The 20,376-nt window shown below is 36.1% G+C and overlaps 1 protein-coding gene across 1 annotated transcript in view; it reads left to right on the top strand.

The window, feature by feature from the left end:
- Positions 1 to 20,376, top strand: part of VWA8 (von Willebrand factor A domain containing 8) — a 519,173-nt gene that overhangs the window by 192,563 nt on the left and 306,234 nt on the right. Inside the window, exons 15-16 of the mRNA XM_044669384.1 lie at positions 6,261 to 6,429; positions 6,957 to 7,034. Coding sequence (XP_044525319.1) covers positions 6,261 to 6,429; positions 6,957 to 7,034 — 247 coding nt within the window. The remainder of the gene's footprint in view (positions 1 to 6,260; positions 6,430 to 6,956; positions 7,035 to 20,376) is intronic.

Below are 20,376 nucleotides of genomic sequence, written 5' to 3'. Positions count from 1 at the left end.
AGTATTACATACAAATATAAAATTCAGCACTAAAAACAAAATAAAAATCCCAGTTAAAAAGGAAGTAATAAGCGGTCACATTTACTTTTAGAGATAATGAATTGAAAATGTAGGCATGGTCCATGGAAGAATGGAAAATTAGCTCTAATTCTTGCTGCCTTTGATTTTAGGTAAGTTAGAGTTCACTAGTAAAGTTTTCTTTTGGTGCTGATTTCTAAAATCCAGAAAAATGATTCAGGACAGCCTATATTGGCAGGAAGGTGGTGATGTGCTGTGACTTACAGGGCTCTGTTTTGCCACTTCTGCCACCCCTGGGAGAACCAAGAAATATAATTAAACTAAAAGTGAATCATCTGTACATTCCTCCACATAGCCCTGGGTTCTACAGAAGGGATCTTCCCCCACCTTCCCAACAAAATCATATGTGGATCTTGAGACAGACAAACCTGTATATAGAAAATAAAGGGTAGGGTAGCCCTGAGAGATGGGAAGGGGTCCACTTGGTACCAGCTACACCAAGCCTAGTGGTAGGAAAAAGGCCCACTGTAGTTTGTGGCAATAGCAGCTGAATGAGGAGCCCATAGAAGAAAGGATTTCTAAAGACTCCATACAGAAAGGCCAGAACTGAATAGATATTTTGAAATGGAAATTAAACTACCAACAGAAACATTGAAAAGGGCACATACTCATCTAACAGGAAGGAAATATATAGAGAGTTAAAATGTTTACATGTTAATTGAGTGAAAAGATAAATATCTTCTAAGACCCCTAAAACACTATATATATATAAAGATATACACATATACACACCCACAACCCTCACATCTCCCCCACACCCTTTACTTTCTATTTTAGAGTCAATACTGATTATCAGTTCCAAGGCAGAACAAAGACAGAAGAGGGATATGAGTCTATACTTGGGGAAAAAGAAGTTGTTATAAATAACAACACTTACATACACTGGGAGATTTTTGGAATAGAAATACATGAAACTCAGAAGGTATATAAGAGGGAACAGGGAGAAAGAAGGTAGAGAGAAAATATAAGGAGGATAGGATTAGTAAGGGAATAATTTTTATAAAAAAGAACTCAAATTTTGGAGAAAGGAATATGAAAGTGAGGTTAAAAGAAAAGCAAAAAAGAGGAAAAACCTAGAATCATGTGTAGGACAAGGTCAAGAGAAGAGCTGCCACAGAGAAGAAACAAGTGATTTTATTTATGGTTTGTTATGGTTAAAATTCTCTAGAGACCATATGTTAATTTATAATTATTTATTAAATAATAAAAAGTAGACCAGAAAAAGAAAAGTCATGAACCACATGTAGCTGGCCACTTTTTTAGCTGCTCCCCTACCTCACAAATGAGCCATATCCACTGAGCCAAGCTGCACTGTATTGCTTCTTCAATTAGAGATTCCAGGGAAAGAAAACAGTTTCCTCCCCCTCCATCAATTTATACTCTTCATGACATCCCTTTTCCAAAATTCTTTGATTGGAGGATTCCAAACTCAGTCCCAATAAGAAGTAAGTCTTGCAGATAACAAGAATCAACACCAGTTGACATGCATTCTTCTTTGTATGACTGCCTATCTTATTTAATTATTTCATCATCCAAGACGCTTTTTTACAAATAAACAAGGAACTTGTCTCCACCCTACTTCAGGAAGCAGGGAGAAACAAGTTCTTAGCTTCAGTCTTAAGATCAGACTTTTTTTTTTTTCCTTTAAAATCTAGATGTTCTCTTGGAGTGCCAAAAGGTGGATATAGATTAATATTAACTTTTTACATTCCCCCCTCTGATTCATTGGGAGATATATTAGTCTCCCCAGTGATTCATTCCATATATGATATCTATGCATTTCATGACTATCTCATCAGGATATATAAGGACTCAAAGGTCTTATACATTTCTTGGAGGGTCTGACTATATTTAAGTTTTTCAAAACATATTAAAAATGATTGATAGAAGCCTTGACAAGGAGCCATTGGGGGAATTTCCCTTTTTTGGCACAAATGTTTTATAATCAAAATAAAATATCAGCACTGTAAGAGGGAGATTTTAGGTATTTATAGATATATAATTAAAGTGTGGCCACCAGGAATCAACAATTCAGGTTGATTCCGTAATTAAATTAGACCCAAGTCAGGACCGGGTTTAAGGTAGTTTATTTACAATTAGGAGGGTAAAAGGTAGGGAAATAGAGTGAGGAAGAGGCTAGTCCAGGCCTTCAGAGGCCTGGACAGAGAGAGAAGGTTAGAAGGCTAAATAAATGAGGCTACAAGTCACAAGGCCTAGCAATCAGATAGGCTAGAGCCTACTTAAAGGTAGAGTTTAGAAACGCCAAGCTAGGCCCAAGGAAGTCAGCCTAACTTACCCACATGACAATTCAGAGTGGAAGCGGCCTGTGGTCTCACTCGACTACCTGCAGCACCAAGTTCAAAGCGGGAACTCCTTCGCAGGAAGTAACCAACATACTTAAAGAGATCCTGTTTTTCGTCACTTCCTGTGGGTCCACCTCTAATTCAAGTGGACAAATGGCAGCCTCTGCACTGATTTGGACTGCCCAAAGGGCTGTCCCTTGTTCTTGATTTGTTACTTATTGTCACGTGTGGGTAACTCGTCTCCCCTCCCCACTAAGGGAGGTGGGGATGACATTATCTCTAGTGGCTAGAGTTTTAACTATGAATGGGCTAGAGCTAATTCCATTTACACAGCACATGAGGAGGACTGAAGGGAATGGGTGACCCAAACCCCACAGTTCTGTTCATTATATCCAAAGGCTCACTTAGAGTCTCATGAATGTATTTAGTGTCTGATTTCTGGAGGCAGCTGTCATCTTTATAGGCCATCTGGAATCATGATTGTCCTTGTAGCATTTTATCCAGTAGATTTGCTTTCCCAATCCAGGTCACTGGTAATATCTTTTCTTAAATTGCTTTTAAAAATATCTTAAGGGGGCAGTTATTGGCTCAGTAGATTGAGAGCCAGGCCCAGAGATTGGAGTTCCTGGATTCAAATCTGGCCTCAGACACTTCCTACCTGTGTGACTTTGGGGAAGTCACTTAGCCCCTTTTGCCTCACCCTTGCCACTCTTCTGCCTTGAAACAAATATATAGCATTGAGTCTAAAATGGAAGGTAAGGTGTTTTTTTTTAAATCTTATATAAATAATCTATGAACTTTTTGGATAGCTTCACAAGTTGGTTAGTTGCTTGTTATCCTTTGTATTGGAAGAGGAACAAAATGACATCACTACACTGAGGTTAATGTTTAGTGTGTCCAACTAGGACTGATCGGCCTCATACAAGCTCAGAAGTCTCTACTACAGATAAGGCACAAATAGCCCATGGGAACATTTGGGAAGCAGATGTCTCTAAATTTGCTCATCTCACATTTCTTTTGAATGACTGCAATTCTGCTGTGCCCGTAGAGTAAAGCACCTTCTTTGGCATGCCCTATGCCAGTGTCCCCCATGTCTCACAATCAGTACTAACATTCTTCAGAGGGACCTTGAGAATGTTCTTTTATTACTTCTTTTGACCTCTTCATGAGTGTTCGCCTTGTATGAGTTATATGTAAAATTGTCCTTTAGGCAAATATATTTTGCATTCAAACTGCTAGGGTTGTGTTCTTTGTAGTAGAATCTGAATACCTGGCATCTCATCTTAAGATCACAAGTGTAAGCTAAGTACCTCCTTTTTACTACCCTCTTATTTCTAAAGAGGTTCAGCTGTATCTAATCCTTCCTGACCATAGTAACTATGGGGTTTTCTTGGCAAAGATTTTGGAGTGGTTGGACTTGACCAGAGTCACACAACTAGGAAGTGTCTGAGACTAGATTTGAACTCAAGTCTTCTTGACTCCAGACCCACCTCTTTATCCATTGACCCAATGAGGAGTAGATGGGAGTCCAAAGGAAAAAGTACAAGAGGACAAAATGCAAAAAAGTATATATTTAACAGTAATAACCATGAATATGATTGGAATGTACTCAACCCTAAATTGGAATAAAATAAATAGCATAATAAATTAGAAAACAGAATCTAACAATTGTTGTTTTTAGGAAACACACTTGAAAAACAGATTCACATATAGTCAAAATGAGAGATTGAAACAAAATCTATTATGCTTGAGCTAAATATATAATAGTAGAGTAAATGCAGACATGATAAAAAGAACTGGGGAGGGAAATTACATTAGGCTCAAAGATATCAGTTAATGAATCAATAGTTATACTTAATGCATATGTACCTATTAGTATTTCTCATAACTACTTGAAAGAAAAACCCCAAATTCAGAGTGAAAGTTAAAGGGTAAAAATATAAAAGGCGGGGTGTGGGTGGGGTGGTTGTGGTGGTCCTTAATATACCAATTATAGACCTAGATTTAAAAAACTAATTGATACAAAGTTAGCAAAGTTGTAGAATATAAAATAAACCCCTATAAATTATTAGCATTCCTGTGTGTCACAAACAAAACTCAGCAGAAATAGCTAGAAAGAGAAATTACATTCTAAATAACTACATAAGCTTTAAAATATGGGAATATATTCAGCAGATGCACTCAAAGAACCATAGAAATCTAATTATAAAATAATCTTTACAAAAACACAGATATAAAAAAATTGAAAAACAGGTGTTAATGGAGAGGTTGAGCCAACATAACAAAAATGACAATACTATCCAAATTAATTTATCTCCTTAGTGCTAAACCAAACTTCCAAATGGTTGTCTTCTAGTGCTAGGAAAAATAATAACAATGATTCATGTGGAGAAATAAAATGTAAAGAATGTCAAGGATAATAAGGAAAAAAAGTGGGAAGGATAGGCTTTTGTGAGTACCAGATTTCAAACAATACTTTTGTTAATTTAGAGATTAATCAATGACATCACTGTTAGGACACAGCATAGAAATGGAAACAATTAAAATCAAATAATGTTTGATAAACCCAAAGACATAAGTTACTGGAGGGAAAACTCACATTTTCATAAAATCTTCCTGGAAAAGTGATAGAAATTAGGTTTAGACCCAAACCTCATACTATATACCAAATAAGTTCCAAATGGATATAATCTATATTTAAAAGATCACATCATAAACATGGAATAAATTGCCTTTCATCTGAAATGATAGGATAAAATGGATTACATCAAGTTAAAAAATTTTAAAACAAACATCAAATGCAGCTAGAATTAGAAGAGAAACAATTAGAGGAAAATCTATGCAGTGAGTTTCTTACTATGTTCTAATTTCTGTATACTATGACATTTGGGAAGTTTGTGACAATGGAGAGGCAACTTCTTCCAACTTCTGAATCCTTCTTCCCTCTAAAACAGAGAGCACAAGGCTTGCAGACTCCTAGGGTTTGTGTAAATCTTCCATGAGATCAAATATATAAAACATTTTTAAAACTTTGAAATACTACATAAATACAAGTAATTTCTATTACTTGTTATGAAATATATTTAACATTGGTATTGTTTTATTGACTAGGGTATCTTTTAAGAATAATGTAGTTTCCTTAACTGCCTCTCTTTACAGTATTTATTTTTTAATTGTTATTTTATCTGAAATAGTATTTGCTATACCAGCTCATCTCTGCTGTGGGCTTCTGTGCAATCTTCCTATCCATCTTTTCTTATGGGGCTATAATGTTCTTTTATATCAGTGTATCATAATTTGTTTAGCTATTCTTTATTCCATAGTCATTAACTATATTTTCAGTTCTTCACTACCAAAAAAATTGCTGCCATGAATATTTTTTTTGTGATTGTCTTAAACCTCTGGGGGCATATGGTTAGGTTAGGAATTAGAATCCCTGAGATGAGGTTCAATTTTAATGTAAGGGGTTGTTGTCATAGTTGCAAATTAGATGGTACTTATATTCCAAGGAGGCTTCATAGAAAAATATCTTTTATGGAAACAACAGAGAAACAGTGTAATATTTTTGGGATTTAAGAGTTTTAATATATAGTTCAAACTGAGTGTGAAATTGCATCACTGGCTCTAGTAAAAGTATTGGAAACATTAATTCTTTTTTTTCCCTTTTAATCTTACCCTTCTATTCCAAGTGTTCTGTTTCTTCTGTTTTTACTTTGTTGGTTTTTCAAAGAATGTACTCAGAATAAGAACTTTGGCTCTGATATGTTTCTCTTCAGGATTGCATCTCCATTACGAATAGCAAGCTGAAACTTAGTTTCACAACTGAAAAAGTGGGGGGAAAAATGTTATGTGTGTTTTTCCCTAAATGTTTCATTTTAGGTCCATATATCCCATCCATCCATCCTTCCGGATCATTGCCTTGGCTGAACCTCCTGTCATAGGAAGCAGCTCACAGCAGTGGCTGGGACCAGAATTCTTAACTATGTTCTTTTTCCATCATATGAAACCTCTGGTCAGAAGTGAAGAAATACAAGTGATTAAAGAGACGGTAAGAGCTTATCAAACTTTTGCCTCTAATATCCTTTTTAATTAATTAACTAATTAATTTAAAAAATATTTTTCCATGGTTACATGATTCATGTTCTCTTCTTCCCCTCTACCATCCCCCCTCCTAGAGCTGACAAGCAGTTCCAATGGGTTATACATGTATATAATGCCCTTTTTAAAAGACCACCCTGCCTTTTTATTAAGGTACCCTGATTTTTTTGGTGTTAATGACTTATCCTCTCCACAACTCCAGCACACTTGCTCCTGCCTTCACTTACATTTCTCCAAAAGGAAATATTATAATCTCTCCCTATAATTTTCAGCCAGTTAGCATAATTGTGTGATTGTGAGATCTGCTGCCTTTTGTCCAGTAGTTAAGTGAACTAAGAAGTCCAGTATTATTAAACTGGCCCTGAGTTTGGTGATTTTAAATGTGACTTCTTCAGTGACTAAATGATGAATTTTTAGTTTGATCAGCCAAAATGGTTTTCCTCTCTTATTTTCTCTTTAAACTCTTTTATCATATAGGTTTCAAATGTACCTCAGGATGCAGTGGAGAAATTAATATCATTTACACACAAACTTCGAGAGACACAAGACCCAACAGTGAGTTTATTTTTTTGTGCTATTCTGTATTGTTAATATGATATTCCCATTTATTTTCTTTAAAGATCTGTTTTTCTTTTATGTATTGTATCTGTTGTGATTTCTTATGTCACTTTGTAGTATGTTAAAATTTTTATTCCCTAGAGAATTTAATGTTTCTACCTGAATTTTATTGCCAATTTCTTGTGGGTATTAGCTTTTCACTGTGGCTAACTAGTTGAGATTCCTTATAGTTTCCACCCCAGCTCCCACTCCTTAAGATTTAGAAGTAATCCATAACACAGTTAGGTTTTTGTCTTGAAGCACCTCATTCCAAGCAGCTAGCTGCATTGGCTAGGTGAAGTTAATAGAAAGACCGTGAAATAAAAGCCTATGGCATTTCAACATCAGGAATCCTGGCTCAAAAAAGAACAATTCTTTTTTCAATGGCTTTTTTATTTTTTAAATAATTTTTTATTTTTAGAAAAATTTTCCATGGTTACATAAGTCATGTTTTTACTTTCCCCTTCACCCCCTCAACCCCCCGCCCCGCTCCGCTGTAGCCAATTCACATTTCCACTGGTTTTATTATGTGTGGTCAGTCAAGACTTATTTACACATTATTGATAGTTTCATGGGTATGGTCTTTTCAGGTCTACATCCCCAATCATGTCCTCATCAGCCCAAGTGTCCAAGCAGTTGTTTTTCTTCTGTGTTTCTACTCCTATAGATCTTCCTCTGAATGTGGGTAGTGTTCCTTTCCATAAATCCCTCAGAATTGTCTTGGGTCATTGAATTGCTGCTAGTATAGACGTCCATTACATTCAATTTTACCACAGTATATCAGTCTCTGTGTACAATGTTCTTCTGGCTCTGCTCCTTTTACTCTGCATCAGTTCCTGGACGTCTTTCCAGTTCACATGGAATTCCTCCAGTTTATTATTCCTTTTAGCACAATAGTATTCCATCACCAACATATACCACAATTTGTTCAGCCATTCCCCAATTGAAGGGCATAACCTTGTTTTCCAGTTTTTTGCCACCACAAAGAGTGCAGCTATAAATATTTTTGTGCAAGTCTGTTTATCTATGATCTCTTTTGGGTACAATCCCAGCAATGGTATGGCTGGATCAAAGGGCAGGCATTCTTTTATCACTCTTTGGGCATAGTTCCAAATTGCCATCCAGAATAGTTGGATCAGTTCACAACTCCACCAGCAGTGCATTAATGTCCCAATTTTGCCACATCCCCTCCAACATTCAGCAGTACCAGATATTAAGCTATACTATAAAGCAGCGGTCTTCAAAACAATATGGTACTGGCTAAGAGAGAAGAGAGGATCAGTGGAATAGACTCGGGGTTAATGATGTCAGCAAGACAGTGTATGATAAACCCAAAGAGCCCAATTTTGGGAACAAAAATCCACTATTTGACAAAAACTGCTGGGAAAATGGAAAACAATATGGGGGAGATTAGGTTTAGATCAACATCTCACACCATACACTGAGATAAATTCAGAATGGGTGAAAGATTTAAATATAAAGAAGGAAACTGTAAGTAAATTAGGTGAACACAGAATAGTATACTTGTCAGATCTTTGGGAAAGGAAAGATTTTAAAACCAAACAAGAGTTAGAAAAAATTACAAAATGTAAAAGAAATAATTTTGATTATATTAAATTAAAAAGTTTTGTACAAACAAAAACAATGTAGTCAAAATCAGAAAGGAAACAACAAATTTTGGAAAAAATCTTTATAACAAAAAATTCTGAAAGAAGTCTAATTACTCAAATATACAAGGAGCTAAATCAATTGTATAAAAAATCAAGCAATTCCCCAATTAATAAATGGGCAAGGGACATGAATAGGCAATTTTCAGATAAAGAAATGAAAAGTATCAATAAGCACATGAGAAAGTGTTCTAAATCTCTAATAATTAAAGAAATGCAAATCAAAACAACTCTGAGGTATCACCTCACACCTAGCAAAAAATAACAATTCTTAACCATAGCCAGTAAACTGGTTTTTGTATTTATTTTGATGATAATTATATTTCAATATTATTGGTTTCTTTTGCAATCCTATACATGTCATTGTCTGCATTTAAATACATAATTTTTGAGAAGAGATCCACAGATTCCTCCAGACTGCCAGTAGGATCAATGACCCCAAGAAGGTTATGAACCCCGCCTATAAAGAAATTGCAAGAGATGGAGGATAGCTAGGTAGCACAGTGGATAGAGCACCAGCCCTAGATTCAGGAGGACTTGGGTTTAAATGTGGCCTTAGACACTTCCTAGTGGTATAACCCTGGACAAGTCAAATTAACTCTGTTTGCCTAGCACTTGCTGCTCTTCTATCTTAGAATTGTTACTAAGACAGAAAGTAAGAATTTAAAAAAAATTTTTAATAGATCAAGTCTGTCATTTTTCTATTTCCTCAGGGTGTTTGGGCTTAAAATTTTGTGAAAAGTCATCAGGTATGACAGAATTGTTCTATAGGAAAATGTTTTGGTCATGTGATTTTTAAAAGGGTTGAAGAGTTTCTTCTGTTATTTGTTTTGTTTAAAGAAAATTTATTGCTTTGTAGTGACAACATGATGTAATGGATAGAGAACTGACCTGAGAGTCAGAAAGACACATGGGTTTCAGGTTCTACCAGGGCCACGTCCTTACCATGTTACCACAGGAAAATCACTTTCTCTAAGGCTATAAATGACAGAGCAGGGCCCAATCTTTAAGGATCTGCCTTAAGGAGGAATAATAAATAAAATTTTAAAATTCCTTTATACATATATATACATACATATATATATGTATATATATATATAAATGAATAAATATATATAAATGGTGTATACCCACTAGTATAACTGAAAAAAGCACAGGTCTTTCAAAATCACTAAATGAAACAATGAAATACGTATCTTTATATCCACTGACCTCAGTTTTACATCTTAGCTTCCATCAAGGCTTTCTGTGATCTAGCAGCATCTTATCTTTCAAACCTTCTCTCATCCTTCTCTCCTCCACATGAACTATGCTTCCACTAAATCAAACTGCTCACTGCCTGCCCTCCATGTGTGCCTGTCTTCATATGACCTTTGCTCACATTGTTTCCTATGCCTGAAATCTGAAATCATGCCATCTGTCCTGCTCTCAGGACATTCTTACTGATTGGATAGCTACTCCTAAGTGCATACTGCCTCTGGGATGAAGAGAGGAAGGATTAGATTGTAGAAAGAGCACAATATTTGGACTTGTAGTACTTCAGTTTAAATCTAAGTTTGGCTACCAGAATGATCTTGGCCATATAATCTCTTGACCTCGGTTTCCCTGTCTACTTATAATTTTTAAAGTCTCTTTTAGTACAAAATTTTGTGAGCTTATTCTGTCTTCCCTGATCTTTCCATTTTGTTTTGACTTTTTTCTAACAGTTGTAATATATCACTTTATCAGCTCTTTTATGTTACATACATGGGTTTACTTCCTAGGTAAAACTCAAAGTCCCTGCTGTAAAAAACCCTTTGGTTTACCTTAACCAAATTGCCACAGCCAGATTGTTCATAGCACTTCAGGGAAACACAGATCTCCTCCCAGATATTCCTTAAGACCCGAGAACCTCCTAGACTTTCCACAAAACTAGTTAGTTCCCAGAAGTTGATGGAACAGCCGTTCTCCCTTCCAGCTCAGAGAGAAGGCAGATAAGGAGTGAAAGTTTTTCCCAGTAAATTCCCCAAACCCCCTTCTACAGAGCTCTCCCTTCTAGAATCTTTTCCCTAGGGTTTGTGGCTACCTCTTAGAGACAATCTTTGCATTTTTTCCTATCCCTTATCCCTTATCCTTACAATTTTCACTTTCCTTTTCTCTATTGGCTCCTTCCCTGCTGTCTATAAATATGTCTTAAGTCTTCCTCATTCTTAAAAAATCCTTAATTTAATCTTACCGTCCTCACAATCATCTTGTATTTTTTCCTCCTTTTCACACCCAAAATCCTGAGGGAAAAATTTTTGTCTACACTTTTTGCCACTATCTTCTCTCATTCATTGTTCAGCCCCTCACAATATAGCTTCTATCCTCATCATTGAACTGAAACTTAATTATCCATCTATATCAATTTCTTTGTGGCTAATTTTACTGGCCTTTTCTCTGCCTTCAGACTTCTTAACCCTTTTGTAGCATTTGAAATTGCTGATCACTCCTCTCTATCTGAATACTTTCTTTTTATGGATTTGAGTGATACTGCTTGGTGATGATTCTTTTTGTGTCCAAAAAAACTTCAGTGTCCTATCTTGGAGCATCATTTATGTCATGCCACCTATTCATGATTATATCCTAGAGTTCTGACTTTTTCTCATTCTAAATGTTCTCTTTACCTGCTATGGAATTAGATATTTCACTATACATATAACTTTCAAGATAGAAATTTCAAGGCCTCAACTCCTGATTTCTCATACAATGTCAGCCCTTTATTTACTATGATGCAGCATATGACCTAAATGTTGTTTCTATTAGTCTTGAATGAAAAATCACAAATGTCATTTTTTTTTTTTGCTGGCAGCTAGGTGGCATAGGAGATACAGTGCCAGACCTGAAATCAGGAAGATTCATCTTCCTGAGTTCAAATGTGTCCTCAGACACTTATTAGCTGGGTGAACCTGGGCAAGTGACAACTCTATTTGCCTCCATGTCCTCATCTGTAAAATGAACTAGAGAAGGAAATTACAAACCTCTCTATTATTTTTGTCAAGAAAATCCCAAATGGGATTGCAGAGTTGGACAATGAGTGAGACAACTGAACTAAAGCAAAAATGATGTTAATTCTTTTAAATTATGTGTTATACCATAAAGGAAATAAAACTAACATAGTTGTGAAGAAAATCCTGGAGAAGATGTAAAATATTCCCTCCTTTTATGATATCCCCAAACCTTTTCCAAAGATTTTTAGTTTTTTATAAAAGTGTCAGCAAATCACCAGAAGGAAGAAAAATAAGAATTTTTTTCCAAATTGTATGTGTATGTGTATGTGTATATGGGAAGATAGTGTTTGGATCTGTAATTAGAGATAATATTAATTACACTAATAAACAGACATTATCGATGCTTTTAAAAATTTATAACCATGGCAACTAAGGTAATATATACTAAATATTCCCTTTGTGCACTACAGAAAGGAATCTAGAAATTTAAAGTCCTTAGTATGTGTTCTCTTGAAATGCCTGAGTGCTTTTTATTAATGCCTATACTACAATAATGTGTATTTGAAAATAAGAAAAATATCCACTCTCTAACTGCCTTTGATTTCAAATGCTGATTTTATTGCTCCTTTATTCAAGATAGATCTTTTTTGTTGCTAGGTAAATTTTGATAAGAATCATTTTGATAGGGTAGAGCAATAAATAAATATTATGTTTAAAAGGCCTAAAATATTACTTATTCCCTTTGGTTTTTAATACTAGCTATTATTATTGCAAATCAGCTTATAGTTGTCAAATGAATGAGTCACTGTTCAGGCTCTGGGGAAATATCTGCAGAGCACTGGCTTGAAGCTTGTAAGCCAGTGTATAATATCATGTCTGTGCTATGAATATAAATTTATGTCTTGGGAATCCAATATGCTTTTAATAGGACTTATTGTTATATGCAAATGCTCTGGTAGGGGTTAATTTGAACTCATTTTTTTCATTAAAATTTTGGTGGCCAGAACTGTTTAGAGTGGTCAATCACTTTGTTCTTACAAATAGTAAATACTAGCATGGGGTTTTTTTCTTCTCTTTTTTAATTTCATTAAGGCAGTTGTAAAGTGTTTATTATCACAAATCTGAAAAATACTGTGGTATAGTAGAAAGCCTAACAAATTCAGAGTACAGGAAGATCTGAGTTAATCCTGACTGAATTACACAGCACAAATGTTAAGTTACTGAATTTCCCTTGACTCCAATTTCCTCAACTCTGAAATTTGGATAAAGATCCTTGCTGCCTTACTCCATCTTATAGATTTATTGAGAGATAAGGATATTATATAAATTAAAAGTACTCTGTCTGTGTGGAAGTTCCATATATATTGCAAAGAGAATGGAATTTAGAGTCAGAAAGGTCAGGATTCAAAATCTAGCCCAGCGACCATAAAGGTATGTAACATCTCTGTGCCACAATTTCTAAATCTGTAAATTGGGGGTGATAAAACCACAGTCTTTACCTCACTGGGTTCTCATGGAACATAAATGAAATATGTGCTTTGTAAATCTTAGCAGTATATAATTCAACTTTTATTTTTATCATAATCATTATTGCCTTTATGGTCTTGTAAAAATCACCTAACCTATTAGGCCTCAGCTTCTTCATCTGTAAAAATGAATGGTTAGCCTCAATTAGATCTAGTTTCTCTTTTAGTTCTCCATCTGTAATGCCATGATTATTATTAAAAATAAGAATATTTGTTGTTGTTAAGTCTAATTCTCCGTTTCTTACTCTATGACCCCATTTTAGGGTTTTCTGAGTAGAGATACTAGAGTGAGTTACCATTTCCTTTTTCAACTCATTTTATAAAGAAACTGTGGCAAACAGGGATAAGTGACTTGCCCAAGGTAACACAGCTAGTAATTATCTGAGTATGAAGTTGAGTTTTCCTGACTCCAGACTTGGTACTGTATTCCCCTCACCACCTTGCTGCCCCAACATATGACATAACTAAATTTATATTTCTATGCAATATTACTTTGCAATAACCTGCTTTATAAGGGTTTAGTTTTTCATCTTCAGAATTATAAAAACTCAATATTGCTGGTCAGTTATTGAGTTTTCTTTTTCTTTTTTTTGGGGGGGGGTGAAAGAATACTATTGAATTAGTTTTGTTGTCCTACAGAATTTATCATGACAAAATACTATACTTGTTGCTTTTTAAGTAGTCTTATTTAAAGAAAATATAATTCTCAGAATGTATTATTCCTTCCCCCAAAAATGTGTCTTGTGCCAATTCTGATAGGAATATTAGGAAATAGCAATATCAACAATAAATATCACAAATAAATCAAGTCAGTAGATATAGTAACTGATGTTTTTATTAGTTTAAAATCAGTCATGTGTACTACCACAGATCCACAATCAGTAATCTTGAAGATCAGTCATGTATCTGATACTTAAATCAGGCTATATAGACAATTGCTTGTGTTTTTCTTTATTAACTAACAAGTGTCATGGATCATGCGTGGGAGTCTGGTGATGAGTAATTGGATCTGAGGGATGTTGTAGCCGAGGAGAGAGAGAGAGAGAGAGAGAGAGAGAGAGAGTGTGAGTTAGCCTGCTTGGGAGACTAGCAACTAGAGAGAATGAGATAAGAAGAATAGGAAAGGTTGGGGCCAGCATGCCTGAGAAGGACCAAGAGGAAGAATCACAGCACCATGACTGGGACCTATGGTCTTCGTTTATTGTGACAAAGAGAAAGACTTTTATACAAAGTAAAACTAAGCATTACAACATTCTTGGGGGGGGGTGTTACTTTCCCACAGGATGTTTATGAAAATGACTTCACACACGAATGTTACCTGGGTTGCTATTATAGACATAAGCAAGTTGAGAAACAATGATTGCTAGTCTGTTCTTGCGGAAAGGCAGGTTTGGTACTTTTAGTCATGATATTACAAGGACTTCTATGCTTTTCAGAGTGAGGGGGGACTCAAGGTTCAGTGATGACCCTTGGCTGAGAGCAGCAGTGCCTTTGTGTGGGAGATTGGGACTTTGCCAGCAATCTCAGGCAAGCATGGGTGCTTTCCTCAGTGGGCCTCACAAACAAGAATTTATTTTTTCTCCTTCCAAATAAAGTTAGATAACAACAGCAAAAAAGGAAAAAGCCCATCACAACAAATATGCATAGTCAATTTATCAAATTATTTCATTGGCAATGTGCAGACATTCATGTCTCATTTTGCATTTTGAGGCTATGACCTCTCTCTCAAGGTGTGAGGTACCATACTTTGTCTTAGGTCCCTGGCAGTCTGTTGCTGCATTGATCAGATAGCTAAAATATTCCATAGTTGTTTGTCTTTATCAAATTGTCACTGCATAAATTGTTCTCCTATCTAAGCTCACCTAACTCTGCATTGGTTCACACAAGTATTCCCATATTTCTTTGAAACTGTCCACTTTATAATTTCTTGTAGTGTAATAATATTCCATTAATTCAGATACCATCATTTGTTTAACTAGTCCTACTACAGAAAGTAGTGAAATTTTTAATTTTTGTATATATATATATATATTTCCTTTGATCTTTATTAGTGGTATTGCTAAGTCAACTAATATGCACAGTTGTGCATTTTTATATAAATTATGCTCCTGCCTCTACTCAATTTTTCTCCATTTTAAAAGTTCTCAAATTTTTTTTTATATTTATCCTAGAAGTCCAAAGATGAAACATGTTATCCATTAAAGAGAAATTATAGATTCAGGAATCCTCAGAATGAAATTTAGGAATGTTCGGAATGAGATATAGATAGATAGAAGGGTATGTGTGTGTCTTGTGTGTATGTGTGTGTGTGTGTGTGTCTGTGTGTCTGTGTTCTCGGCCATTTGGGGAATTTATTTTGCTTGACTCTATATGCTTACTACAAAAAATTTGCTTTTTTTCTTCCTTATTTTTCATTGGAGGGAGAGAAGAATGGAAAGAAAATAAATTTCTATTGATTTGAAAATTGAAAAGGAGGTGCTATATTTATGAAATGTTTTCATGAATTCCAGTTGAAGTAACTGTATTATTAGTTTTACTTAAATCTTTTTGCTTTGTTTCAAGAAGGAATAATCCATAAATGTATGTAGTGTAAAACAAAATCAATAAAACTTGAAGTGGGAAAAAAAAAACAAAAAAAAAAGGAATCACAGAGAGTAAAACAAAGGATCTGATATAATCATAATTATTTTGATTTGACATTCTCTCTATATCAGAGACTGTAGGAAAACCTAGATAATAGTTTACTGTTCATATTTTGAAAATGTAATGCTAGAAATATTTACATTATCCTTGATACTTTTTATTTGCCCTTTATATCCATTTAGCCATCAAATTGTATATGCCTTTGAACTTCTCATGGGTTACAAACTTTTGTTGATAAAACTGTCAAGCAACAACAGGAAGTTATTGATCAGTGATAACAAGCCTTTTAGAAATTGAGTGCCCAAATTGCTACCCTTATACTACATGTGAGACCTGCACTTTACCCCAGACAGGGGAGGGAGGAAATGCTCCCATTTGGCTGCTGGGCAGAAGAGTGGGTGATGGTATAAATGTCCTTGGGAGCAGTGGAGAGAAGGAAGGGAGCACACCCCACCCCTGGCATACATACCATAGATTCGCCAACATGGTTATAGGTAAAGAGAGCAGTAGTGGCAATTATTTGTCTTCTCTGTTGGTACACTAATTCTGGGAGTTTGTCTGTTTTTTTTTTTTCAGCTAATGCAGTCTCTGACTTCTGTCCTTGTACCTTATAGCTCACAATAATTTAAGTTAAAAATTAATTGGAATCTTTTGACATTGTGACCTTGAAGAATATTATATCAAACTTTAATTATATTTAATCTTAAGTTAGCTAAAAATGCACCTAATAAGACTTTTTAAAAAATCAAGTAAAAGCAGGGAACATTAAGAAAATTCTTCAGAAAATCCACAGAGAGACTTTCCCAAAAGCAGTCAGAGAAAAGCTCCTAAGGTAATGAAGAAATAGAATGGAGTAAGAAAATGCAAGAAGAGAAGCATCTTCTGATAATAAGTACAACTACAACAAACCTAAGAACATTTAGGAGTCTTGGTAAAATAATTGAAGTTAGCAGTAAAAAGTTACATTGGAGCTTCTAATGAAAAACTTGAAAGTAGAATTTATCCCTTAGAACAGAAGCTGGACCATGTTACCAGAGCAAACAAAATGGAGGAGACTTAAATAAAATTCTTTTATACGGTAAGATTAAAGTTATATCAAAAGACAACAAAATCGTGGAAAATATTAGGTAAATATAATTTTTTTAATTGATGTAGAAAATAGGACTTTGAGAGTTCATCTAAAAACATTGACCCTTCCAAAAATCTTGAATATTAAAATCAAAAACAACAAAAAGCATATTCCCTGAACCTATTAGAATAAAAGGGCAAAGCACAGTCTGATAGAATTCATAAGATCCTTTTAGGTAGAAACCCCAGGTTTAACTCATCCATCTTCATTTTTGAAGCAAGTCAAAGAGAAAATACTGCCAGGAGCCAGGAACAGATGCAGAAGAAATAAAAAAAATAGGAAATTAGAAAATAAAATACTGAAAAGCAATGGAATCTTTATAGTCAAGAAAAACTCTATTTTTCAAAGTAAATGTAATCCTAAGGGGCAGCTGGGTAGCTTAGTGGATTGAGAGCCAGACCTAGAGACGGGAGGTCCTAGGTTTAAATCTGGTCTCAGATACTTCCTAGCTGTGTGACTCTGGGCAAGTCATTTAACCCTCATTGCCTAGCTCTTACCACTCTTCTGCCTTGAAACCAATACATAGTATTGATTCTAAGGTGGAAAGTAAGGGCTTTAAAAACAAACAAACAAATAAATAAATAAACATAATCCTATGAGGGGCAAAAGTGGATTTTAAAAAGTTGATGTTTTCCAAACATGCCTTTAAAGGAAAGTATAGTTATATATAGTCTTTGAAATGTAGTTGGTAAAAAAAAAAATACTTTAGAAAATAACCAAATTTAAAGAGCTCAAAAAGACAGGTTAATGATGCGAAGTCATCAAATTCACAAAAAGATAAATTCTGGTGCTCAGGTCTTGGGGTTATTTAATAAAAAATACCTTATCACTAATGTGTCATGTGACCCAACAAACCAGAGAGGATCAAACACTTCTGATCCTTATGATCCTAAACTTCTCCAAAATAAAGATCAAGAAATTTCAACTGTCTCCATGCCCTAAGACATGAAGAACCCTGGCAAGGTAATAGATTTATGAACTAACAATAGAAACAGTCTTCAGTCACCTCCCTTTGGCAGGACTTCACCAGCTAGTCCATGAAATTTACAACAAAATTCCATTCTGCCTTTCTTCCTCCTTGCAGTAAGGAAAACTAAAAACAGAAGCTTGCTCTGCAAGAATGACAGCATTCTGTGCTATAAGAGTACTCAGCCAGAGACCAGAGGAACAGAGAGAACCAGAGCAGAAAACCAGTGAGAGTGGGTAGGGGTGGGCGTGGAAGGCTGTCCACCAGGACTAAAGTAAAGGGCATCCAACTGGGACCAGTTCTATTTCTCCTCACCCCACAAAATCACAAGGGGCAGAGTTTGAAGCCAATGAGATGATTTGTCCAAGGCAGTAAGAGATTTTAAGATGCAGTACCCAAGGAAACTTTCATCAAAGGTAAGGAAGAATTTAGAAAGTAAGGGGAACATAAGGAAGGGAAAGATTGAAATTACCAAAGATGGGGACTTCCGGTTAAGATGGCGACAGCGTAAGGAGCAGCTGCTCGATCTCTCCTGACCGAAGCATACAGGACTCCTCAAGGGGAAATAAAAACGAGTCCAGAGGAACAAAGGAACCCCACAACAGGGCGCAGCATTGAAGGTACACAGAATCGGGGCATTTCCACACTATAGGGGGGGTGAAACAGCTCTCACTAAAACACGAGAGGAAGAAGCCCCTCCCCCACCCTCCACACCGCACACCTTGCACAACGCCAACACACAAGTGTGAAAACAGGACTGGGGCAACCAGATAATCACTGGCAGCCCTGGAGCTTGTACCTGTGTGCTGCAAGACAAGGGACCCCAGGTGGCTGGGGGCGAGCACAGACTTTCCCCGAGCATCCATGTGGGTGAAGGCACCGCCTCGGGCTGGGACAAAGGCCTCTAAAACACAGCCTTTCCCAAGTGCTGAAGGCATCGCCTCAGGTGCGAATAAAGATCTCCAGCCCACAGACTTTCACTACCTTCTGAGGGGGTGAAGGCAGGCCCAAAGAGCATCTGCGCAGGCAAAGGCAGTGCCCTAGGCTTGAATCACTATCTCCAGCCCAGGCTTGGACCTCCAGTGAGGACCCAGTGCAGACCGAAGCACGGCAGTGGAAGCAGCCCCAAAGACTGCTGAAGGAACCTCGGGCAGAGGGGCAGACCGGGGTCTACCAGGAGGCCTGACCCCGAGGACAAGGAGACCAGAGCCCCAGGGAGCTTGCAAGGTGCAGGCAGACCCTGAGTGCAAAGACAAAGCTGAAAAGGGGCGGGGCTAACAATGGCCAGCAATAAGGAAGTCCAGAAGAAAAAGACTATCAAGAGAAACTCTGGAACACTGGACAACTACACAGAGAAAATCCAGACAACAGAGGAGGGAAAACAAAAATCCAAACCTCCCCCAAAAAATGAAAGCTGGTCACAAGCTATAGAAGAGTTTAAAAATGACATGCTGAGGAAGATGGAAGAAATCTGGCAAGAAAATAACAGTTTAAAAGGCAGAATTTCACATTTAGAAAGTGAGACAAGTCAACTGAAGACCAAAAATGACCAGACTGAAAAGGAAAAGCAAAAAATTATAGCCGAAAACCAAAACATTAAAGCCGAAAACCAAAACATTAAAGCTGAAAACTGAAAGATTATAGCCGAAAACCAGTCCTTAAAGGCTAGAATCGAACATTTAGAAACCAATGATCTCTCAAGACAACAAGAACAAATAAAACAAAGTCAAAAGACTGATAAAATAGAAGGAAACATGAAATATCTCAATGAGAGAGTGACAGACCAAGAAAACTGGTCTAGAAGAGACAACTTGAGTATCATTGGTCTTCCAGAAAAGGCAGAAATTAATAGAAACTTGGACTCCATACTTAAAGAAATTATTCAGCAAAATTGCCCTGAAGTTCTACAACAAGAGGGCAATATAGACATTGAAAGGATCCATAGATCACCCTCTACACTGGACCCAGAAAAGTCAACACCCAGAAATATAATAGCGAAATTAAAGAGCTTTCAAGTTAAAGAAAAAATCTTACAAGAAGCCAGAAAGAGACAATTCAAATATCAAGGAGCACCAATAAGGATCACACAGGATCTGGCAGCCTCAACGCTAAAAGACCGCAAGGCTTGGAATACAATATTCAGAAAGGCAAGAGAGCTAGGCCTTCAGCCACAAATCAACTACCCAGCGAAACTAACCATATACTTTCAGGGGAAAGTATGGGTATTTAACAAAATTGAAGAATTCCAAGTTTTTGCACAAAAGAGACCGGGACTAAATGGAAAGTTTGACACTCAACCACAAATATCAAGAGAAAGATGAAAAGGTAAATAGGAAACAGAGGGAAAAGAAAGAAAACTCATAATCTTTTAAGCTTGACTCTTTAAGGGCATAAATAAG

The sequence above is a fragment of the Gracilinanus agilis genome, chromosome 3 (assembly GCF_016433145.1).
Source record: "Gracilinanus agilis isolate LMUSP501 chromosome 3, AgileGrace, whole genome shotgun sequence".
In the NCBI taxonomy this organism is placed as follows: Eukaryota; Metazoa; Chordata; class Mammalia; order Didelphimorphia; family Didelphidae; genus Gracilinanus; species Gracilinanus agilis.
This window is presented reverse-complemented; position numbering and strand designations above follow the sequence as displayed.